General features: G+C 47.9%; 2 protein-coding genes across 14 annotated transcripts in view; one reads left to right on the forward strand and one right to left on the reverse strand.

Moving 5' to 3' along the window:
• NCF2 (neutrophil cytosolic factor 2) overlaps positions 1–20,725 on the forward strand; it is a 33,467-nt gene extending 12,742 nt beyond the window's left edge. Inside the window, exons 4-15 of the mRNA XM_043568013.1 lie at positions 2,232–2,366; positions 3,260–3,367; positions 4,896–4,955; positions 6,381–6,424; positions 8,159–8,300; positions 8,523–8,591; positions 9,595–9,670; positions 11,565–11,590; positions 11,983–12,134; positions 12,245–12,356; positions 16,884–17,061; positions 20,216–20,725. Of these exons, the coding sequence (XP_043423948.1) occupies positions 2,232–2,366; positions 3,260–3,367; positions 4,896–4,955; positions 6,381–6,424; positions 8,159–8,300; positions 8,523–8,591; positions 9,595–9,670; positions 11,565–11,590; positions 11,983–12,134; positions 12,245–12,356; positions 16,884–17,061; positions 20,216–20,328 (1,215 nt within the window). The 3' untranslated portion in view covers positions 20,329–20,725. The remainder of the gene's footprint in view (positions 1–2,231; positions 2,367–3,259; positions 3,368–4,895; positions 4,956–6,380; positions 6,425–8,158; positions 8,301–8,522; positions 8,592–9,594; positions 9,671–11,564; positions 11,591–11,982; positions 12,135–12,244; positions 12,357–16,883; positions 17,062–20,215) is intronic.
• Positions 20,726–21,569: 844 nt separating this feature from the next.
• SMG7 (SMG7 nonsense mediated mRNA decay factor) overlaps positions 21,570–24,439 on the reverse strand; it is a 92,403-nt gene continuing 89,533 nt past the window's right edge. For all 13 annotated transcript variants that reach the window (XM_043568009.1, XM_043568011.1, XM_043568005.1 and 10 more), the window contains one exon: positions 21,570–23,995. In XM_043568009.1, the coding sequence (XP_043423944.1) occupies positions 23,882–23,995 (114 nt within the window). In that variant the 3' untranslated portion in view covers positions 21,570–23,881. The remainder of the gene's footprint in view (positions 23,996–24,439) is intronic.

Here is a 24,439-nt window from a genome sequence, read left to right on the forward strand (position 1 = left end):
AGGAGGCCTCAGGTCTTTGCTCATGAAACTCTCCATCACACTGTCTGAGTCTTGTCAGAACATGGCAGCTGGCTTCCCCCAGAGAAAGAAGTGATCTGAGAGAAATTAATATGGAGGGTCAATGTCTTTTATAACATAGCTTCAAATGCCACACCCCCTCGTTCCATAATATCCTATTGGCTATACATGTCAACTACATTGGTTGTGGGAGGAAACAAGAGGGTGAGGGCCAAGAAGTGAGAATCACTGGGGGCCATCTTGGAAGCTGGCTACCATTAAAAGCAAAGACTTTGGAATCAGGTAGATAGGAATCAAATCCCAGCCCAACACTTACTCATTGTACAATTTTAGGTTAAGTTATATGTCATTTCTGAGCCTCAGGCTCCTTATGATCTGTAAAGAAGGACTGAGTACTTACCTCATCCACATTCATTAATAAACCCATATATTTTTGTACACATTTCTAGTGCCTGCTAGTGTTGGGCATAGAGGTCCAGTGGTCCACAAGACAAGGTGTTAGCACCGGGGAGCTCATGGTCATGTGTAATCTGAGGTGGTGAGGTGGGGACAAGAGAATTGCAGTGGAAAAACTATAGACACACAGAAGTGAGGCCACAGCTCATATGGTGGTTTGTGTGGCTTAGAGATAATGTAGACAAAAAGGCCCACAATGGGTGGTCAGTAGGTGGCATCAGTGATGATGATGATGATGATGATGGCAAGGAGAATGACAGTGACACTGCCTCCAACAGGCAGCACCGATTTCCAGGAGCACAAAGTCCTTCCTAGTTTTAGCCTCTGATTATAAACACAAAGAATCCCCGGATGGCATCAGTCTGCAAAACTCAGCCCTGCGGTCTTCCCCTAAAGCATGCAGGCATTGTTACTTTCCCTGAGAAGGCAGGCAGGACTTGGGGGGATGAAAGCCCTCCTTTGCTCAGCCTTCCATCAAGCCCCAACATAGCACAGCAAACAGTAGTCATAGTAGGAGTAAATGTTTGTCGAATACCCACCATGCGCCAAGCAATTGCAGCAGCGCTTTCTATGAATTATTCATTTATTTCTTACAACAGTCTGGAAGCAGCCACAGTCACTGTCACCAATTTACAGTGAAGCTGAGGCCACATACCAGAAACAGCCCTGGGGTACCTGTGCCCTTAACCCCTGCACCTCACTGCCTCTACATGTTAGAGAAGGCCAGCCAACGCCTCTCTACTAGGCCTCAGTTGACCAACCGTACCTCTGCTCCGAGGCTCTGGCAAACCACCTCCACCCCACCCGGGGCATCAGGCTGTGACTCTTATAACTGACATCCGAACAAAGCTCCTGGCTGCTCAGCTCATTCTCCACACCTGGTGTCGGGTACCGTAAGACCTTGCTGCACCGTCCTGAAAATGAAGGAAAGTTAACCCGCGTTATTAGTTGCCATCTTGATCTTCTTCCGCTCCCTGTTGCTTTTCCAACTTTGCTTGAGGGTCTTTTCCCTTCATTCGTCAAGTGGTTGTGTTATCTTGCTGATGCATCCAAAAAAGATTTGATCGTGTGCGTAAGTTGAAGGCATAATAATAAAACAGACACTCTTGAACCTACCGCCCAACTCAAGACCTGGGAAATCATGATTATTGGTGAATGTGTTGTTCCCGCTTGTCCCCAGTAAAGCACTGCCTGGGGTTTGTGCTGAGTCTCTTTCCAGCTCTACTGCACTTTTGTCCATGGAGTTTCCTCCTGCCCCGATGACTATACCACAGTCTTGTTCTGTTTCAGGCAGGGTTCTGCTGGTGCCGGTGCAGGATGATGCATCTGGAACCTTCTCTCTCCCCACCCTGTACCTGTTCAGCCTTTTAGCCTAGGCTCAGAGGCAGGAGGAGCTGGACTGGGAGGCCACAGGCATGGATTTTATTCCCCACTCTTCAAAGGGCCTTGAGCACATCGCTCTTCTCGCTACTAAAGCAACACCATAGTTTTTGTTCCCTCCTGACCTATTTGATTGTTGAAAGAACAATGCACATGATGTTGGATTTATGCATTAAGTGATGTTTTCTTAATACCGTCCTTGGACCGGGCATGACTTGGTAACAAGATTGATCGTGTTATACTTTAGATATTCCCAGGAAAGCTGAGAAAGGGAGGCATGCCTCCAGGCAACATTCCAGAAGCTACAGGCAAGCTCTTCCCTGGTGCCTAGATTTGGAGCAGCCTCAAGTTTTGTGTTATGGTCTGTGCTTTTCTAGGTGTTATATAATGTTGCTTTCATGTATGCCAAGAAGGAGGAGTGGAAAAAGGCTGAGGAACATTTAGCTTTGGCCATGAGCATGAAGTCTGAGCCGAGACATTCTAAAATTGACAAAGCCATGGAATGTGTTTGGGTAAGTATATGGATGATGCGGGATGGCAAGAGGATTTTCACTGGACTTGTATTTGTTTCAGTGGACACGTGGATTGAGGAACCATAGAAGTGGTGCTTTTACCTTCTCTGAGCTCTGGGTTACACTGATCTTGGGGTACAATTCCATGTAGGATCTTGAACCTGGCAGCGAGTGCTGAGAAGCGGAGGCTTGAAGCTGGGGATGGCAGAGCCCTGCCTCCAGCCACCCTCTGGGGATGTGGGGGCTCTGGGGTGGCACCAGGGGGACTGGGGACTGGAGGCTGGATCCGAGCACAGGAGGCCAGAGGCTGTGCTCACCTCTGAGTCCTCACAGCCAGGCACACGATGGCCCTCAAAAAAACACATTGATTCTGTGAACAAATAGTGAAAATGATCCATGGTTTGTCAGAGCACATTGGGATAAAACAAGTCTTAAATCAGATTTTTAAAAAACATTTTTAAAAAAAAGGAGAAGGGGGCTCGAGTCAGTCTTTCTATGCCTGTCCAGGTCAGCAGCCACCAGTCCCAAGGGAGGCCTGTCATGGGCCTTGCTTGGGCCCTGGGCCACCTTGTGGTTGTAGCGTCCCCTGTGCTCAGTGACAGCTCCACCCGAGCCACAGAGAGTGGGAGAGGGGCAGCCCCCTAGGGAAAAAGCGTGCTGAGCAGATAACACAGCCAGATGTCCACACAGCCTCTCGGGGTAAGGCAATATAGAAACCAACTGTTCCTACCTTAGATACTCCGAAATAATAACAAGTTCAGTCTTGACACATTAAAAAAAAAATACTTTTGTGAGGTTATCTCAGTGAATCTTTGCGTCTGTTCAGTGAGGGAGGCAGGACAAGCATCATTACCCCTGTTTCCCAGATAAGGAAATACCGTGCTGTGTTCTAGAAACAGAAGCTGTATGAGCCTGTGGTGATCCCTGTGGGCAGGCTGTTTCGACCAAACGAGAGGCAAGTGGCTCAGCTGGCCAAGAAGGATTACCTCGGCAAGGCGACAGTAAGTAGGCTCACTCAGCTTCCCCTGGGTCTTCTATGGGATGGGCCGTGCATGGACCAGGGTGGGACAGACTCCTGGGACGAGGGCTCCCCCCTGGTGCTCTCCGTGGCCAGCAGGCAGCTAGAGACTGCTTCCGGTGTGGAGGTCTTGCAGAAAGGCAGGCAAACGCTTCTAGCTTCTTGTCTGCAAGTTCCTCTCATCCTGCCCTTCCAGCCTGACCCTGGGTGGGAGCCACAGGCTTAATCACAGTGTGTGCAGCTTGGGGGCTGAGCCAGTGGAAAGAAAACACAGCTATGAGGCCCTCAGTCAATGTGGAGGGAACATGTTAGTGAAACGGACCAGCATGGCATCCTCTTGGCTTGGTGCTCTTGATATCCCCACTTCTACAGCTCTATGGTTATGCTCCTTTGTAAACTGGGCTCCTTTAAATCCAGGTCTTAAATCCTCCCAGAAATGAGCCCGAGTGAGCCAGCAGTCCCCTTCCAGACCTGTACTTGGCTTTGACTTATCTGTAGGGCTAACACTGCCCGACTGGGTAGCTGGTTCTGGCAGAGCAGCAGAGCTCAGGGGCGCCTGGGTCAGTGGAACCACCCCTCAGCCCATCGGTGGATGAATGCCTAGGCAACATGTGATATAGACATACAATGGAATAGCCATAGAAAGGAGTGAAGTACAGATATAAGTCATAGCATGGGTGAAACGTGAAAACATCACGCCATGTGAAAGAAGCCAGACACAAAAGCCACATGTTGCGTAATTACCTTTATATGAACCATCTAGAATGGGTAAACGTACACAAATAGAAAGCAATTTGGTGATTGCCAGGTGCTAGCTAGAGAAGGACGTGCACTAACCACTTTGTGGGTGTGGCGTTCTTTGGGGGGTGAGGAAAATGACTGGGAACTAGGTAGAGGTGGTGGCTGTATAGGATTGTGAGTGTCCTAAATGCTACTGCATTGTCCACTTTAAAATGGTTCATTTTAGGGGCACCCGGGTGGCTCAGTTAGTTGAGTGTCCGACTTTGGCTCAGGTCATGATCTCACAGTTCACAAGTTCAAGCCCCGCATTGGGCTCTGTGCTGACAGCTCAGAGCCTGGAGCCTGCTTCAGATTCTGTCTGTCTGTCTGTCTGTCTGTCTCTCTCTGCCCCCTCCCCCACCTTGCTTGTGCTCGCTCTCTCTCTCTCTCTCTCTGTCAAAAATAAATCAACATTAACAAAATGATAAATAAATAAATAATAAAATAAATGGTCAATTTTATATTATGTGAATTTCACCTCGATTGAAAAAAAAGAGAGCTAGAGTGAGAGCCTGTTGGGTTAGCAGGGCTGGGAAGGCACTAGTTACTTCAGTTTCTGGAACTTCTCACTCAGAGGGTCAACAATCCAACCCTTAGCCACTATCCACTCTGGGACCAGGCTCCGGTGAGAATGGATCCAGGGTGCGAGAAAGGAGGGATCTCGGGGAAAACCATGAGGCATGGGGAGACAGTGCTGGCAGGGCCCTTACACCTTCCTCCCTCGATTGCAGGTGGTGGCATCTGTGGTGGATCAAGACAGTTTCTCGGGGTTTGCCCCTCTGCAGCCACAGGTGAGGCAGCCCTGTCCTTCTCCCTGGATCCGGGTCTCCAGGACTCTCTGGAAACATCCAGCTGGGGAGAGTATTTGTGCTGAACTGCCTCATGTTAAGGGCTCCTTCAACTGACCTCTCATTGCTGCTGACGGTGTCTGCCTGGCCATTCTCGGTCACGGGTTCCGTGACTGTGAGGAGAATGAGGCAGTTTTAGGCTTAACCTCAAGTTCCCAGAAACCACCCCTCCTGCTTCCCCCCAATCCTAGTCTTCACTTCTCTGTGTTCTAAGAGAGCCTCTGTTGACAGTCTCTCCTGAAGCCTGGACTATTCTCTCAGGAAATTGAAAGGCAGACTATAGAAGGCTTTTTGACGATGCCTCTTCTCAGACGCAGGGCCTAGTAGGGGACTCCGTGGGGCCTGGGGTCTGAGGCTGTGGGCTGGTCCCGCTCCATGCATCTGCCTATGTGCAGGGGATTCCCTCAGGAATGTGATGGGTGCCGGGAGGGAGCCGTTTTTCTGACCAATCTGGGCTCAGAGAGATGGTTCTGAGCGGACTGGATGACGTAAGGAGTCTAGAAATGTGAAGGCATTTCCATCCTTGTGAAGGGAAGAAAGGAAGACAGGCTGAGGAACACCTGAGCTGTTGCACTAGAGCCGTGCTGGGCAGCACTAGCACAGGGAAGGGTTTCTGAGCGTGACAGCTGCACTCCAGGCTTCACACACCTGGTCACTCGGACGGCAGCACCGACAGCCTACCGGGATCAGAATGACGGCCACTAGCCCAGGATGTGACCAACGCTGGGGCTCTGGAGGGTGAGATGAGCAAAGGAGGCTAGAGAGATTCAGGATCCTTTGATTTGTTCCTTCACAATGAAATTTGTTCTTTCACAAAGAAAGCCCCTGTGGAGGCCCCCTGGGCATCAGAGCAGCAGAGACACCACAAGGAGGAAGAAGCCAGATCGGTGGGCTCCATGGTATTCAGTATAGAACAGGGAACACGTTGAAAGGAGATTCCTGCCTGGTCAGTGGGTTCTGAGTTGATTTTAAATACCCACAAGTGTCACGTGATATAGCAGACATTAATTATAGAACAGAGCTTTTGGAAACTTTCCTAGGAAAGGGACCGAGCTCAAGGTCAAAAGCACCCCTCGTGACGCCATGTTGCTCTGGGACAGCTAAAATTCTCCAGAAACCAGGACTGGCTCAAGAGAAATTGCTGTGCTAGTGAAACTGTACCCAGGGGCTGGGGGGAGGGGTGATTTTCCAGTGTTTAGTCAAAGTACACTGTGCCCGTTCCCTAGACAGTGTTCTGAGCCAGCTAGAAATGCATTCTTTGATTTTCTGGTGTGGAAGAAGGCTCAAATTACCATTAACGGTCTGTTCTCGCCCCCACTCCTTCCCTTACTATCCTTCCCTTCTTCATTTATCCTGAATGTTCCACAGGCAGCTGAACCTCCACCCAGACCCAAAACCCCAGAGATCTTCAGGTAAGTTAGATTTAGATCAGTGTGCAGACTATCTGAGCTCCAAGCCTGAACTGATGGCAATGAAAAGAGTGAAGAAGATGAAGCCGGGGTCAGGGTCTAAATCCTGCAGAACTTAGCCTAGTACGTGGGCTCTTTCTGTTTTCCGGGTTAGAACGGAGTGATGTAGGCGGGATGGGAGTCTTGGACTGTAGTAGGGTTGACCACAGGGGTCTGGCTACAGCTACATGGTGTCCCTGTGCCCCCAGGTCAACGTGCACAGCCACCCACATAGCGAGGGTCATTGCTGAAGGGTGGTAGTCTGTGGAACATGTCCCTCCGGGGCCAGAACACTGACCAAAGTTTGGGGAGCCATTTTGCACCGGCAGCAGCCTCCTCAGAAGAAGTGGAGGCCATGGGGCGCCTGGGTGGCTCAGTCGGTTAAGCGTCCGACTTCAGCTCAGGTCACGATCTCACAGTCCGTGAGTTCGAGCCCCGCGTCGGGCTCTGGGCTGATGGCCCAGAGCCTGGAGCCTGCTTCCGATTCTGTGTCTCCCTCTCTCTCTGCCCCTCCCCCGTTCATACTCTGTCTCTCTCTCTGTCTCAAAAATAAACGTTAAAAAAAAAAAAAAAGAAAAAAAAAAAGAAGAGGCGGAGGTCAGAGCTTTCGGGAGTCGGGCGAGCAGAGCGGGAAGCTAGGTAGTGTGTCCTTTCCCGAGTGGGCGTTTTTCACTGCCTATGGGCACGTGGTCTCTGGAGAAGAGGAACGACTCAAGAAAAAGGAGTCATTCTTCTATAAGATGAGAAGCCAAGAATGACACAACTTACAGCTTTCTGAGGAATTTCCTCTAAGTAAGGAAGCAAGCCCGGCTCCCCTCTGCAATAAAGAAGGTGTTTTTGTGTTTTTTTTTTAAATGAAAAAAAGTACAACAGCAACTATAAAAATGAGGGGGCTGATGAACTCATTGCTAACTCTGCCTGCTGGAGGAGTCTGTCTCCCCTACATAGATAGCCCACTGTTTGGAAGCAGGAAACAGGACTGAGGGGAAGGGGACAGAGGGGGAGCGAGAGGGAGCCACCAGCCAGAGCAGGTACATCACACAGCCCTGAAGCCAGTCCCGATGTCACACATTCCGAAGTGGCACAGATGGCACTCCCAGGGCCTCTGAGAGCAAAGTAGGTCTTGAAGAGATGGTAAAGGGACAGTGACATTGCCTAGCACACCACTGGGTGGTCTCGGGACACCTTTACACGTTCCCCACCCCCTGGAGCTGGTTTCCTGCTCTTCATTTCCTTCCGGCTGTGTGCCTGGTCTGCTGGCTGTGGCTCCGGGGGACTTGGCCTCCCTCCTCCCCACCTCCCTTTCTCACCCAGCTAGCCCTCACCTGCCCTCTGACTTGTGTGCTCCCCTTGTCACACTAGCCCTGTCTACCCCAGCCCAGACCAGAGGGCTGGCCAAGCACACCCGGGAAGCTTCCTTCTGGGAAGGGAAGGGAGGGCAAGGAGAGAAATGCCTGGCTGTCTTGCGTTGTCTTTTGTCTTTCATTGCTGTCCCACTGCTTCTAGGGTTATGGAGTGGGTTCACATGCAGTTTCCTGCCTGGTCCTGCTCAGGGTCCCAGAGGCAATAGATGTGGAGCTCGAGGGTGCCTGGAGCATGTCTCCCGGCCCCGTGTCCATTGTTGCTTGTCCCATAGAGCTGTGGGCGGGATGCAGTCCAGGCTGGATAGAGGACAGCATCTCACATCTACCCCTGCAGGGCTCTGGAAGGGGAAGCCCACCGTGTGCTGTTTGGGTTTGTGCCTGAGACTGCAGAAGAGCTGCAGGTCATGCCAGGGAACATCGTTTTTGTCTTGAAGAAGGGCAATGATAACTGGGCTACGGTCATGTTCAACGGACAGGTATTCAGAGGACCCGGGGTGGTTCCTTTGGCCATGGGATCCTGGCAGCCAATGGCGGAGATTTCTGAGGTGTCTGCTACCTCATTTGCCAACCAGCTACCTTCTTTTGCCCGTATACCCATCCCTCCCCCGCATCTCTGGGCCCTGTGGCGGTATGGGTGCTATGGGTGCCGATGAGCACACCCTTTTCCCCCTTTCTGATTTTGTGATGTTGCACCACAGAAGGGGCTTGTTCCCTGCAACTACCTTGAACCACTTGAGCTGCGGATCCATACTCAGCAGCAGCCCCAGGTAACGTAGTGCCAAGGCCAGATCTGTTTTCTACCCCCCCACCCCGGCCCCCGACCTCTGCCCCACGACTGACAGGCCTCTCTGTGGAGGGGGGGAAGGGCGGTGTGACAAAAGCGCTGTCCTTATTCACTCACTAGCACCGAGTCCACCTTGGGTTGGTGCCAGCGGCCCAGAGCTGGACCCTGGGGTGAAGGAAGGAAAACACCCAGATGTGCTAAGTGGAGACATCTGAGGGACCCGTTGTGCCCACCCACCTCTCTCCTCCTGGTCACGGGTGACTTGGGACCCAAAGCCTGTAGTATATGAAGGTTAGGTCTTCCCGGAAAAGTTCTCTTCACCTGGAGGAACAGTCAATGCGTTGGCTGGGGAAATCCCATTAAACAAGAGAAATCTGTTTTAGAGCATGAACTCATGGCATCAGAGATTGGGCCTTGCCAGCTTTCCCCTTCACTCCTCAAAGGCCTGCCCTTCTGCCAGGCCTGGTGAGTGGTCTTTGTTGGGTCTACTGTGCAGATGTCTGACAGCAGGGAACCTGTCTCTCTCTAGACTGCGCAACTGATTGTCCTCTGTGGGCTTGGCCCTCCCTGGTCAGAGTTACTATACCCAGATGGCTTTATGTTTTAAGCCATTAAAACATTTAAAATGTTTTAAATGCCACACAAATGAGAAATGGACCTTCTCCTTTGAAGGAGCAAGATGTGGAGTGCGAGGGGGAGCTAACACAAGCCTCGGGGGCCTCCCCCATCTCCAGCAGATTTCCAATGTGGTTGGGCAGTGAGGGCCTCTTAGGGGGGGGTCAGGGTTCTCCTTTCTACTGTTTCCACCAGGCCAACCCTGCCTCCCCTTTAACCAGCACTTTCCTTAGTCTCCCTGACTGTTACCACCCCTCCAACTTTTAGGAAGCCATTTATATCTGGCTCCTTTCCATTTGGCCTCCCCCTGTCCCACTCCTAACTAAGAACTTTGTCTGAATGAAGGCTCTCACCCTCTCTGTCACCTCCAGGAGGAAGCCTCCCCAGATTCTGATATCCCAGCTCCTCCCAGTTCTGATGCTCCCGGAAGACCCCAGTTGCCACCAGGTTAGTGTCCTTGGAACAACATCCTTGGCCCGGGTGCAGGAATGCTCCAGACTACTTCCTGACAGAGTTGCTCTCCCAGGCTTCTGGGAGATTCTGGTTTCTTCTCCTCCCAACATGCCACTCAGCTTATGAACACATAGCCCCAGGGGCCCTCTCTCCTGCACCACCCACCCACCCAAAACATAGCAAACAGATGTCCTAGAACACCCATGGGGCTTGGGCAAATGTAGCTGGTTTCTGGGGGGCAGTGGAGTGTCCAACTCAAATAGTCACCGGACTCCTCAGTCATTAGGTACTGAAACCATGTCCCAAGAGAGAAGGTTGGAGTTATTACACGCATTTCCTTGGAAGGGGATGGAGAGGTTTTTTTCAAATGTCCAAGGAGGTCTATCTGGAAAAGAAACTGCTTTGCAGAGCCCTGAGGCATAGACAAAGAGCTAAGGGCAGATACGAAAGGGCCTTCTCCGGATGTATAGAGAGTGGTGCCTGGGGAAGGAGCTTTTGGTCACTAATAGAGTTTAAGCATTAAGCATTCTGGAGAAGGGTTTGGTAGAGATGCATTGAATAGATGGTTTGTCCAGATCCTGAATGGATGGGTGTTATGCCTGCCAGATCACCAGGACCCTTTCGGGTGCTCCCCACACTTCCAACTTTATTTTGAAAAACATCAAAGCTACAGATCAAAAGTTGAAAAGTGTAGCACAATAAACACCAGAATACCTTTCACCTAAATTCACCAATTGTTAACGTTTTGTACCGTGTACTTGCTTCGCTCCCCACTTTCCCCTCTGAGACGCTTGAAAGGAAGTTACAGACTCATGACATTTCACCCTACACTGGAGCATTAGCTCTACTCTTCTGCATAAGCGCAGCACAATCATTATGTCAAGGACATTGAACATTAACATAATATTATAGTGTATATTTCATATTAAAATTTCTCTAATTACCTCTCAGATCATCCTCAGTTTTTTTGTTTTTATCTTTTCTGTTTAGGGGCCCAACAAGGATCACATATTAAGTTTTTTTAATGTTTATTTTTGAGAGAGAGAGAGCGCGGGCGCGTGCGCGCGAGTGGGGGAGGGGCAGAGAGTGAGGGAGACCAAGAATCCAAAATAGCTCCAGGCTCTGAGCTGTCAGCACGTGGGACTCGAACTCATAAACCATGAAATCATGACCTAAGCCGAAGCTGGACGCTTAGCCAACTGAGCCACCCAGGCGCCCCAAGGATCACATATTAACCTAGAAAGATTTTATGAATATAGATTCCTAGGCCTTGGATTCTGATTTTTTAGGCCTAGAATTGGACCTGAGAATCTGTATTTCCAGAAAAAAAAAAAACCTTCCAAGGAATTCTAGTGGTTAGCTGGGTTTGAGATCAGTGGTTTTGATCATGTGCTCTTTCTAGTGAGTATCTTCATGCAGATTTCTCTTATATAAATTATGTGCATATTGCTTCATTAATATATTATGCACCTTAGGAAACATACACAAAAATAAAGGACAAGGTAAAAATAAGTGGTTCTAACGTTGCTTCTCGTGGCCCCTGGCTCATCTTGCACTCCCTGCTTTCATGAGTCCAGAGCCCACTGGTTTAACTGGACTTCGGGTCCCTGCTAACCCCATGCATTGCTGGGGACGTGCTGGTCCTCCAACACTTGCCTGTATGCTCCCTGTGGGCAGGGACTGGGTTCATTTGTGTGTTTGGGCTTCATCTTGCCCATTTCCCTGCAGTGGGATTCCCCCACGGTTTATTAGGGTGAAGCATCACCCCGGAGTTAAAGGTAAGAAGCTGGTGTCCTGTTCTAAGAGGGTTTCCTTCTGTGTAAGTCAGGGGCTGGCCCAGAGTGTTCATTCACCATCTTCTTTTGTTTTACTTACCTTCTCCATTTAGGTCAAAAAGGAAAAGAAGAGTCCAAGGTAACCGTTTCTCCTTGCACTATTTCAAATGCTAGAGAAAGAAAAAGCTTAAGCTATCCACCATAAGCCTGTCTCCCTGGATTATAGAAAGAGTCCCAAAGGAAGGGTGGGTGAGCTAACACCACATGCCATCCTTGGGCTAGGCACCCCTCGACAACCTTCCCCGCCCAGTGCACGCATTTCCTACTGGCCTTCAGCCCATGGGCCAGATCTTCTGGCCCAGAGGAATTCCCATCCAGGCCGGAGGGGTCTAGGGACTCTCTGAAAGTCCTCCCGTGGCTGTCGAGCCGGTGAGCTATTGGCCTCTCCCCACCACACCGAGTACTCCCCGTGAGCACACTCAGGACAGGCCTCATACGCTCAGGAGTTCTCGTTGCTTCCTCTCCCCTCAGGAAGTAAAGCTCAGCATTCCCATGCCCTACACGCTCAAGGTGCACTTCAAGTACACAGTGGTCATGGAGATGCAGCCCGGGCTCCCCTACAGCCAGGTCCGGGACATGGTGTCTAAGAAACTGGAGCTCCTGCCAGAGCACACTCGGCTGAGGTGGGTCCACCCGCAGAGAGGGTGCAGCCGGGGGCCTGGCATGGGCCTGGAGGAGAGAAGAGAATTTGCACTGCTGTTCTCCGACGTGGTTCTCACTCCTGTCTCCCCAGCTACCGGCCTCGGGACAGCAATGAGCTGGTACCCCTCTCGGAAGAGAACATGAAGGCTGCCTGGGCCCAGGTGAAAAACTACAGCCTGACTGTGTGGTGTGAGAACACAGTGGTGAGTGCGGCGAGCCCAAGGGCACCTGAGGTCGTGTCTGTACTGGGCCACTTCCTCAAGGACAGTCCACATTCCGACACTTACTGAGCGCTTCGGTGAGCCGGGCACTGTGCCTGGTGTTGAGGTTAGGGTGGCTAACACCTCTGCCTCCCTTTCACCTGGGGCTAGGGGCCCAGATGCAGCCAGGAGAGGGGTCCCTACGGGAGAAGAGCAGGCCCAAGAATGCCCAGGAAGCCTCTCAGTCCTCTCTGCCAGCACCTGTAAATGAGCTAACGTTTAGGCCCATCACTCTCAAGAAAGGTGGGAATAAAATCCTAACTGAGGCTGAGCTCCTAGCCATTCTCCACTTCAAGTTTCCACGGGAAGAGCACTTGAGGCTGGAAGGTAATAGAGAGCATTTAGTTCACAAAGAGAGGACTTGGATAAACGTCCTACTAATAGGAAGCTTCTATTAGGAAATAACCACGTGCCATACGGTGTGCTAAGTGCATGCTGCGTATCCATTCTTACAGTCCCCGAGAAACTCTCGGAGGAACCGTCATCCCATCTTATAATGTAGGAGACTAGACAAAGAGAGGTAACCTTGACCAAGAGTACCGCCCATCAGTAGAGGAGCAAGGGCTCGGTGGGTGGTTTGACTCCAGGGCCTGCCTACATTCTTGGACACCTTTCTAGACCTCAGGGCCTAGAAAAGACTTAGCTGGAGTTAGGAGCAAAGTTAGAGGCTAGAAGTAGTGGCTACAAGTTAACACTCTTGACCGTCCCTTTGTCTCCGGGAGGGAAAAGTTGCCATTTCTTCTTGTTGTTGATGTTAATTCCTTCCCACAACCATGGCCCCTGAAAAGCATCCATCAACATACCTGTCAATGTACCAACACACTTTTTTTTTTGGTCTTTTATGTCATTTCATGTAAGTGGATGGTACAGTGCATATATATTCCTACGAATATATATACTGTATGTATAAATTTTTGTTTTATCACCCATTTCAATATATACTCTTCCATTTTTATATATACTTTTTTGTTGTAATAGTCCATTTTTTAAATGTTTGTTTTTGACAGAAAGAGTGTGTGTGTGTGAATGCATGCGCATGCACACAAGTAGGGTAGAGGCAGAGGAAGATGGGGGAAAGAGGATCCAAAGCAAACCTCAGTGCTGACAGCAGACAATCCGATGCAGGACTCAAACCCACAAACCATGAAATCATGACCCAGGCCGAAATCAGATGCTTAACCCACTGAGCCACCCAGACGCCCCATAATAGTCCCTTTCTTTTGATTGCTGATGGTATTGCTAAAAGGTATTCCATAGTGTGAATACTACAATTTGTTTATTGATTCACCTCTTCGTGGATATTTGGATTGTTTCCAGCATTTGTCTATTTATTCTTCAACAAACATTTGCTGAACACTTCTGCTCTCCCTAGGCACTGGAGGTATAAAAACTATTAAGGCATGGGATGCTTGGGTGGCTCAGCCGGTTAAGCATCTTACTCCTTGATTTCTGCTCATGTCGTGATTTCACGATTCGTGAGTTACAGCCCTGGGTCGGGCTCTGTGCTGACAGCATGGAGCCTACTTGGGATTCTCTCTCTCCCTCTCTCTGCCCCTCCCCTGCTTGCTCATGCACATACACACACACACACACACACACGCACTCTCTCTCTCTCTCTCTCTCTCTCTGAAAATAAATAGACTTAAAAAGAAAACTAGTAAGACATAGGCTCTTCTTGGGGGAAAACGCAGAGCATGTGTTAAGTAAACTGATGGAAACGCACGAATGGCATACCGCTTTATAAGCACATGGGAGGCGCTCTCACCCAAACATGTTGAAGGAAGGTGGGACAAGTCAGTAGTCTTCCTAGAGAAAAGGATGCTGAAATCACCTTGAGGCTTAGCCTTAAAGTGGTAAATAGTAATTAGCAAGGTGGAGGAAGTTAGGGCGCCTTATACAGATGGAAGGGCAGAGGGAAGACCCTAAGAGTTGGCAGTGGGTGAAGTGGGGGGTCGGTATTACTGGACACGACAGGGCGAGTGCCGGGAGACAGGTTGGCAAGGCAACAGGGCCACATGACGGAAAGCCTTGCATGCTGCTGCACTAGGATGAGGTTGTGAGCAGGGGAGAAAGTAGGATGAATGACTGCTTGGGATGGAGGATTCTGGGGCATACGAGTAAAGCAGGGGGCTCTGTGAGGCTGGCCGGCCAGCGGACTTCCTCTGAGTACTCAGCTCCCCATGCATAGCCCTGACACTGGGGAGTCCTAACATAGTCAAGGAGACTCCCGTCTCCACTGACCAAAGCCATGGTCCTTCTGACACCTTCAGTTCTCCCCCGCCCGCCGCCCCCACTAGCCCCGACTCCCCTGTTTCCTGCTTTAGCATTTTTTTAAAAGTTTATTTACTTTTTGATAGAGACAGAGAGTGCACAAGCGGGGCGGGTCAGAGAGTGAGGGAGAGAGAACCCCAAGCAGGCTCCACGCTGCCAGTGCGCAGAGCCCGAAGTGGGGCTTGAACCCACTAAACCGTGAGATCACGACCTGAGCCAAAATCAAGAGTTGGAAGCTTAACTGCCTGAGCCACCCAGGAGCTCCTGCTTTAGCATTTTTAGATGGCGGCATCTGCAGTTACAGCAGTAGGCAGTACAAAATTCAACAGGTCATGTGTGAACCCTTCGGAGAGCTACTGTTTTTCACCTACGATTGGATTTTGAGACTATGGAAATGACCACGCTGGCCAAGCTATTCCAGACCACCCAGGCCTTGGGGCCCTGTGAGGGGAGTCCCTCCTCCACACCCTCATCCCCACAGCTGGGCAGGGGTTTCTGCTTAGTCATGGAAGGGTCTCTTTGGTAGGTTCTCACTGAAATCAAAGACGCATGTTTGCTGAGAAAGAAAAATGAGTAGGAGAGGAGGAGGCAAAGAAGGTGGGCCTGGAGGAAAGCCCCGTAGCTCTAGCCCCAGGTTGGTGGTATTTAAGAGCTCAGAAAATTGCCTTCAGGAAGTAGGGCCACTGGAGTGGTCTGGCTGGTGCCTCTGGCTGAGAGGCCAGGAGCCGGGACCCTGGGCAGGGGTGGGCGAGTGCTGGTGCAAGGGGTCCCTTTGGAAGTTTGAAAGGTCATCCTAGGTTTTCAATTGTCCGTCTTGGGACTAATCCCTTCGGTATCATCTTGAAAGGATTCTGCCTAGGAGCTGTGTCCTAAATGTGGCTTACTCCACTTCAAAGGTTTGTTTTTAATTATTGTCGATTTTTGTCCTTTGAAGAGAGCTCCAGTCTCATTAGTGGCTGTCCGGGGCTAACCCTCCCCAAATTCCCAGCACAGAGTCTTGCTGGCCCTCAGTCCAGCTTCAGAGGTCATTGCTGAATGTTCTTCATCACTGCCCCTTACTCTTGTTGGTGGCAAGTCAGGATGTTCTCATTCACTTACTAGAAGAGCAGGAAAATGAACTATCATTTAAAAATCTACTCTGTGCAGGAACACTTACCATTAACCAAGCTTAAATACTGAGGTGTGTGTGTGTGTGTGTGTGTGTGTGTGTGTACACACACACACACACACACACACACACACTAATCCTCTCCCAGAGTGTTTAGTAACTGCCAGCTATTTCTATTCTACATCCTGTTGCTTCAGTCCTCTAGCCTCAATTTCAGCTAAGGAAACTGAAGTTCAGAGAGGTTACACTGCCTGCTCAGGGACACACAGCGGGAAAGCAGTGGAGCCAGGATACAAACCCAGGCCTTGGGACTCCGTAGGGCCGTTTCTACCTTACTGTACTGCCTTTCTGTAAAAGGGATCTGCCAAGGCTGGAACAGGCAACGTTAGGAAGTGAGATCTTTGAAGGGTCGGCACAGCATTTACCCTAGCAGGGTTTCTAATGTGGATTTGTTTGATTCTGATTCATTTCTTTAGAAACTACACCCCTCTTCTTTTCAACATTTGTGGCTCAAAAATGACCACAATGGTGACTAGGATGTGTAGCTACATAGACCAGAAAGCAAAGCCTTTTTCATGGCTTTGGGAAGAAGTTCTGCAGGGATTCTCAAACTTTATCAAGTGTGAGAATTACCTAGAGGGCTTGTTTAAATGCAGATTGCTGGGCCCCACAATTCCAGGAGTTTCTGATTTAATGATAGGTTTGGGACAGGACCAGAAATATACATTTCTAACAAAGTCCCTAGTGTTGTGGGTGCTGGGGAGAGGGTATTGGATTCAGAGACAGACACCCAGGTTTGACTTTTGGTTCTGTCACTTGTGACTCAATCTCTGTTTTTCCATCTGCAGAGTAGTACCCTACTCTTTTCCAGAATTACTGTAAGGTTTCTGAAGATTTTAAGATTGTATAGGTTCCTGCAGACCTTTTGGGTTCATTTATCTGACCATCCAATGTTCATAAAGTGCATATTAGGTCTATGCTAGGGACTGATCACAAATTTGCCTTTATAAGTTTATATCCCAGGTGCTACACTGACATTTCACCGATTTCTTTAGTGATGGCCAATGTTCACTGGCCTTTTATTATTTCAGGGTGACCAAGGCTTTCCTGACGAACCCAAGGAAAGTGAAAAATCTGAAGCTAATAACCAGACAACAGAACCTCAGCTTAAGGAAGGAGGCCAAGTGGTAGCACTCTTCAGTTATGAGGCTACCCAGCCAGAAGACCTGGAGTTTCAGGAAGGGGACATAATCCAGGTTATATCAATGGGTAAGTAGTACTCCTGGTTGACAGAAACTAATTTCTGTGTTGGCAGAAATAAATTCAAGGGAAGAGGGAAGTATTAACCATCTACAAACCAAACTTTAGCCAGTGCTTCCAATATCCTTCCTAGTTTTCAGCTGGAGGGAGCAAAATGGAATGTTCCACCTTTCTATCTGTTGCTCCATTGGGCAGGGAAGCAACAAATGGCAGACTTAGCTAACATTCTTCTTATTAAAGATGGCTATGTTTTGGAAGACATGTATTCTCATTCCCAGAGTTAACAAATTGGAAGGTGGCTAGGATCATTTTGCCTTTGCAACAAGCCCTAAGGATACTTTTCTGCAAACCATAGTTCTTTGAATTGATGTATTTTTTGAAGGAGGAGGAGGAAAGAAGGGGGTAAATCTTGCCTCAAAAGAAGCTATTTGGCATTTCTTTGTGTCTGGTGATTTTCCTGATTCTGTTAGCAATCAAACACACTACAAATTGAAACAGTGTAAGTGGAGAGTTCTAACTTAGTGCTTCACAAACTTCAGTATGCCAAAACACCCTTGAAAGTTTGTTAAATACAATTCCTTGGCCCAGCAACTAGAGATTCTGATTCAGGTCTGGGCTGGGGCCCAAAATTTTGAATTTCTAAGAAGCTTCCAGTGTGATGCTGGTCTACTGACCATGAGAAGCCCTTTTCTAACTCATGGTTTGACATAATCTTATTTCTCTACCTTGAAAGGTGTAAGAGTCCCATCAAAAGCTTTGTTCAAAAACCAGAAATCTGCATTAGCAATGCAGAGTAGTGAAACCAAATACTATTACCAATTATAACGGAAAAATCCAAAAGATTTAAGAAATGAGATTTTAAAGTTAATGGGTAGTGAATATACAATTGTATGGCAACTAGCTCAAAATAAGAGTAATAAAAGAAAGAAACAGGAGACACTGACAGTGCAGATCTTCCAACAGGGGAGAATAGGGCTTAGTAACTCCCAGCACAATTTTTTAAAAGTTTAAGAAAGCGAGAAAGAACAAGCCAGGGAAGGGTAGAGAGAGGGGGGACAGAGGATCTGAAGGTGGCTCTGTGCTGACAGCTGAGAGCCCGAAGCAGGGTTCGAACTCACGAACCATGAGATCATGATCTGACCTGAAGTCTGACGCTTAACTAAGCCACCCAGGCACCCCCCCCCCCATTCCAGCACCATTTTTTAAATGTCAGTATCAACCAACTACCTACTTTGTCCAGTTTTTGTTGTTGTTTGGTGGGGGATGGGGTAAGGAGGAGATAAAAACTAGAGAACACACAGAAAAACCTTCTGGGTAGATAGGCTGAGAAAAAAGAAGGTGGCATATTCCTTATTGTGACATTGTAAATCAAAGCTGGTTTAATTCAGTTACGTACCCACAAAACAGTTTGAAACTTTATCAGACCACTCAAAGAGGAAACAATTCAGCATAAACAGTGGATTTACAGTGGGGTTGAGGGTGAGTTCAATCATATTCAACAGTTATGAAATGGCTTCATTCACGTTTCTCAAATTTTAATATGAACCACCTGGGAATCTTGTTAAAATGGATTCGATCAGGTTTTGGGTGGGCCCTGAGATTTGGCCTTTTTTTTTTTTTTAACCCTAAGATTTTAAGTAATCTCTACACTCAACGCGGGACTCAAACTCACAAACCCGAGATCAAGAGTCGTATGCTCTACTGAATGAGCCAGCCAGGCACCCCTGAGATTTCTAGTATCCTCCTAGGATCCAAGACAAGCAAATACTCTAGTCTTTGAGTCACTCACATGCTAAGTGCAAAGGATCAAGGCAGTGGTTTGCAATTAGAATTACCTGGGGGGAACTTTAGGAAAAAACTGATGCTCAGCCACACCCCACATTAATTAGAGTTTCTGGGGACAGGATCCACACAGCATCTGATCTAGATGTCTTACATCCAAAGATGAACTTCTGAACTAGTTTCATGTTCTAGTAGATGGGCTTTGGAGTAGGTCAAACCTAAGATGCCTGGTATTTATTGGCAGAATTAACCCCGAACAAGCTATTAATCTCTCCAGGTCTCCTTTCCTGGATAATATCTACAATGGAGTTATTATGAAGTCTGAGTGTGTGTGTGTGTGTATCTAGAACAGTGCCTGTAACTTACTAAAGGCTCAAAACTGGAGCCATTAAGATCCATATGTTTTATAAACATGGACTAAACTCATGACTGGCTCTAACTCAATTCTTTGATCATTCACTAGTGGACTTTCATTATTAATAAACATTTGACCCTTGAACAACGCAGGGTTAGAGGTGCCAACACGCACCCCCCCAGGCGCAATCAAAAATCTGAGTAGAACTTTTGACTCTCCAAAAGGTCAATTGCCAATAGTCTGCTGTTGACCAGAAGCCTTAACGATAGCATAAACAGTTGGTAAACATACATTTTATATATGTAGTATAGACTGTATTCTTACAATAAAGCTAGAAAAAATGTTAAGAAAATCATAAGGAAAATACATTTACAGCAGTGTACTTATCTATCAAAATATCTGTGTATAAGTGGACTCTCATAGTTCAAACTTGTTATTGTTCAAAGGTCAACTATTTAATTTATGGGACGTCCCTTTCTATGGACAGGGACATAAAGATTCCCAACAGGGATTGGACAAAACTCTTCCCTTGTTTAAAGAAAAATTGCATCTCAAGATTATTGTTCAACTTTTTTCATCTAATTTTTCTGACAACTTTTTGAAAAATCTAATGGATTCTTCTGCATTTGACTGCTCAATTATCCTAAGGCAGAAACCAATAAGATGGTGAAGTCCTATGTTCACGCCTCCCTTAAATCACTAATACAGACTTCTTGATCTGGGTAGCATATCCAGAGAAGGTAATTTTCCTGTACTGGTTTCAGAAATTGATGCATACGGGGGTGACTAGGTGGCTCAGTTGGTTGAGGGACCGACTTTGGCTCAGGTCATGATCTTGCGGTCTGTGAGTTCGAGCCCCGCGTCCAGCTCTGTGCTGACAGCTCAAGAGCCTGAAGCCTGCTTCGGATGCTCTCTCTGTCTCTGCCCCTCCCCTGCTCATGCTCTGTCTCTCTCTCTCAATAATAAACGTTAAAAAAAATTTTTTTTTAAAAGAAAGAAATCGATGTATACGTTTCCTTTTATCAGTGAATGAAGACTGGCTGGAAGGGGAGTGCAAAGGGAAGATTGGCATTTTCCCCAAAGCTTTTGTTGAAGAACACGCAACTACGGACATGGAAAGCTCTCCTAGAGGAGTCTAGGATGTTCTATAACCTACAAAGTTGGAGAAAAGGAACTACAGTTTGCAAAGTTTAGCATGCCTCTGTAGAACACTGAACTGAGACATTACTGTTTGGAAGTGTTAACTAATCTACTTTTCCCACTGAAAATTTAACCTATTAGACAATGATGTGAGAACTTATCGTGATGATAAACCAGGGGTGGGGGGTGGGCTGGGGTAGAGTGGGTAGAAACGTCTGGAAGGGTATGAGGTGTGTGTGTGTCGGGGGGGGGGGGTCTTCTAGGGTGTTCGTAATGTTTCTTGCTTGGAGTGCTGACTACCCAGATGTGTTCACTTTGTAAAAGTTCACTGAATTGTAGACTTGCTGTTGGTGCACTTCTATATGTGATACCTCAATAAAAAACTTGCAAATACAAGACTCAGAGTGCAGGCCCAAGGCCTACGTACAACTACCCCTATTCCTATACCACTGTAGTCACAGACTCCTAGAGCCCGAGGTAAGTTTACAGGTAATTTAGATGGTACACATTCTTTTTTTTTTTTTTTACACATTTTCTTTATTACAAGTCTCACTGCTTCCCAAGGAATACAATTTTCAATTCCACAGAGAATTACAATACTAGAGTTATATCCCTTCATGCCTTCTCAGAGAGGGACACTTATTAAGACTTCACTACTGAATATGTGCCACTAACATTTAAGCGATATAAAGAAGCCAGATTCAGGAAGCCAGCTGGTTAGGACTATCCTGTTAGTTAACATTTCGTATGTACTGTACTAATTTATATGATAAAATTCTATGTATGGTTTCATTTTGGTTATCATTTAACCAAAAGGCTTGATTTTTCAGGGTTAAGTTAGATGAATGATTCCACAAATACATAGAACTCCTCTCTCTCCAGGAGACCTGTAGTTTTCTACAAGAATTCTCCTTCTTTGTACAGCATGTGTGGCTTTGTAAACAGTGTTACTGTGGCTTTATTAACAGTAAAAATAGGGATAAAAATGGAGGGTTGTTAACTTCTTTGCATAAGCCAATCTTTATCAGAGAAAAGAACTGTGACCATCAGTTTCTTTCTACCTGCCCCTTTCGATAATAATGCACTTTGGTTTGGAATGCTACTAAAAGCAAAAATAACCCTGAAACATATTCAATCTTTGGCCATCTCCGCTCTGCCCTAGGTGACTTGTGCATAGTTTAAATACTTATTTTTTAAGTAGGATATTTTTAGGTTAGAAAAGAAACCATGTACACACAGATCTGGTTGGAGAGAACATGGTTTAATTAAAGGCAAAGCTGATTTCAGCAGCTGCAGGTCTTGCACAGACAGACCAAAACAAAAAACAAAAAAACAAAACAAAAAACAAAAACAGAAGAGAAGGTTTACTACACAAAACCAGTTTCTGATGAAGATTCTCCTCTCCCTCCTCATTACTCCACGTTGAGGATGATTAGGCGAGAAACCCCGCCCCAAGAATCAGAAAACATTCCAAACACCAAATTCTCATGCAGAAACGGGGCTGCAGATGGGACCCGGGCAGGACTGGGAGTTAGAGAGTGAACCTGGCTAGCTCGTCTGGGGTGTGAGACTCAGGGACAGCTCGAACACTGGAATGTTACAGCTGCCTGAATGCAGAGCTCAAACACACAGAGTGGGTCAAGGTAGTGGGCAAGGAGGGACTGGGAGAGAGGTGGACCCAGGGAAGGAGCTGGGGAGAAGCACAAAGGGTTTCATATTGCCATTGGGTGGGGGGCTTCACCCTTTCAGACCTTTCCAAAAACAACAAAAAACAGAAACAAAAATCCCCAAACACCACGTCAAACTGAAGGAGCAATACTGTGAGCCTACGGGGCTCCAACCACTCTCTGAAGAGCAACGAGCATTCACCTCACCCCTTTCATCACTGGGGCTGCCCAGACTCTAGCGACACCCGGGGCTCCTGGATGTGCTTTGCTCTGCAGCTGTTTTCCAGTTCGTGAGTCCCACGCTGACTCCATACACTCACACACACTCCCCTTCCCCCCAGGAGAGCAGATGGGCAGATGGGCGCGCGCGCGCGCGCACACACACGCACACACACACACACACACACACACACACACACACACAGGAGAGACCTCCCAGAAACAGACTCTACCACTAGCACAGCAATTGGACATTTAGATTGTTTCCATAATTTCCCCTTAAAATATTACTCTTCCAGGAACTAACAGAAATGCTGTCCTTCTGTTTCTACACAAGAAAATGTTCAGTCCTCTTTCCTTCTAATAAATACCAAATAAAAGTTTATTTTTCTTTCTTTCGCCTTTTCCAGAATGGACTTCGTTGTGTTTTCTTCTGTGCATGGTGCACATGTGTCCATGTTGCCTTGAATTTCACTCTGACAGTGGAGGTCGGGGGACGCAGCTGGGCCGGGGCCTGGCCTGCAGTGCACGCACGCAGATGCCGCTGCTTCCTTCCTCCTTGGACTGTCTTTTGGGCCCCAACTGCTGGACCCCATGCTGTTGCTTCTCGGCGAGATGTCGTACACATCAGGAACAGAAACAATTACTAGCATACAGCACAGGGCAGAAAAGGGATGGAGGTAGGGACAGGAGGAGGTGGGTGGTAAGCAGGATGGGGTCACAAAAACCAATCGAACAAAAAATAACCACACTGAAAGCTTCTACCTATTAAAATGTGTCAGGCCACGAATGGACCAGCCTGCCTTCCGTGAGACTGCTCGCTACGCTACGGTAAAATGTACAGGAATCAAAAACATTAATTTAAAATCTTCCAGCAGTCATCTGCCAGTCCAGCCCGGCACCACCACCTATACTGCATCCTCGATCGGGGCTCGAGCACCTACAGAGTGAAGGGCATTTCCTGCCGGAGTCTCCAGGCCAGAGGAGGGCCGCCAGAACCTTCTGAGTGAAAGTTGAGGCCTTGGACTCTCCCTCGTGGAGCACTGCCACTGGCCGAAGAGGTCCGTTTCCCTCATCCTGTCACCACCAACCTCTCGCAGGAGCAGCGAGCGGGGCTTTTCCTTGCTACACACTGACTAGAAGAAGCACGTTGTGTATGGAAGAATTCAGTGTGACATTATACTACCGAGAGTAATAACAATAATAAAAGATGTTCAGGAATAATCTCAACTACATTCTCAGTCAGCAAAGCAATCATTAATGGATTCCTATTTTATTCCCCAGAGAGGAAAACAGGACCGAGAAGTTCCCGCCGGCTTCTCCCACCTGCCTCCCCTTCTCAGCTTTCACTTCCCTTGTGGCTGGGGGCATGCACGACGGGGAAGGTGAGAGGCGGTGACATCAGGTAACTGAGTGAAGACAAACAGCAGTTCCTCTCTCCCTCCGGAAGGCCCTGGGGGGACAGAGAGTTCCTGATGGTTTTTTCTTTTTGTTGCACTGCGGACATTTCGTGCACACTCAGCGCGCTGGTGGAACGCTTACACCCTCTCGACAGCAAGAGACAGAAGAGAGGGCTGCCACCTGCAGGGGACTGTACGGGCCAGTCCTGCAAACCCAACATGCCATGGTTTATGGAGCCTTCGTTCCCAGGGTTGCCACTCTGGCCTCAGTGTGGAGGGTTCATGGCGCCTTGTCCTCGCTGCTGTTTCTGTTTCTGCTGCATTAACAGCTGCTCCAGAGCGGAAGGTCCAGGATGCATCATGGAACTGGACCAGATAGACTGAAAAACAGCCCAGAGCTTGTCAGCAGAGGTCAAATGCCTGGATATCTGAAAGGGATTTGTTTTTCAATCCTCGCCAAATATAAAGGCATATAAGTCCCAAGATCCCCGCCCCCTAAAAAGATCCAGCCATTAGAAGTTGTTCTAAGACTGTCTTTAAGACCAGTCAGTTCCTGTTATTTTTATAACCAGATGATTTTAAACCAGAAAAGGTGAAAGTAGTTTCCACTAAAACTCAGTGCCACGTGAGACCACAGAATATTTACTATAAAGATTTTAGGCAAACAAAACATTTCCAAACTTAGACACCCTTCTTTTACTTGTTCACAAAAGGCTTCAATCAAACATTCCAAAATGAATCACAATTTTGACCTTAGAATGCAACTAAAACCTTTGTTTCTGTCCCCGCCCCTGTCCCCAGGATAACTGCTTTATCAGCAGAGA

The sequence above is a fragment of the Prionailurus bengalensis genome, chromosome E4, assembly GCF_016509475.1.
Source record: "Prionailurus bengalensis isolate Pbe53 chromosome E4, Fcat_Pben_1.1_paternal_pri, whole genome shotgun sequence".
In the NCBI taxonomy this organism is placed as follows: domain Eukaryota; kingdom Metazoa; phylum Chordata; class Mammalia; order Carnivora; family Felidae; genus Prionailurus; species Prionailurus bengalensis.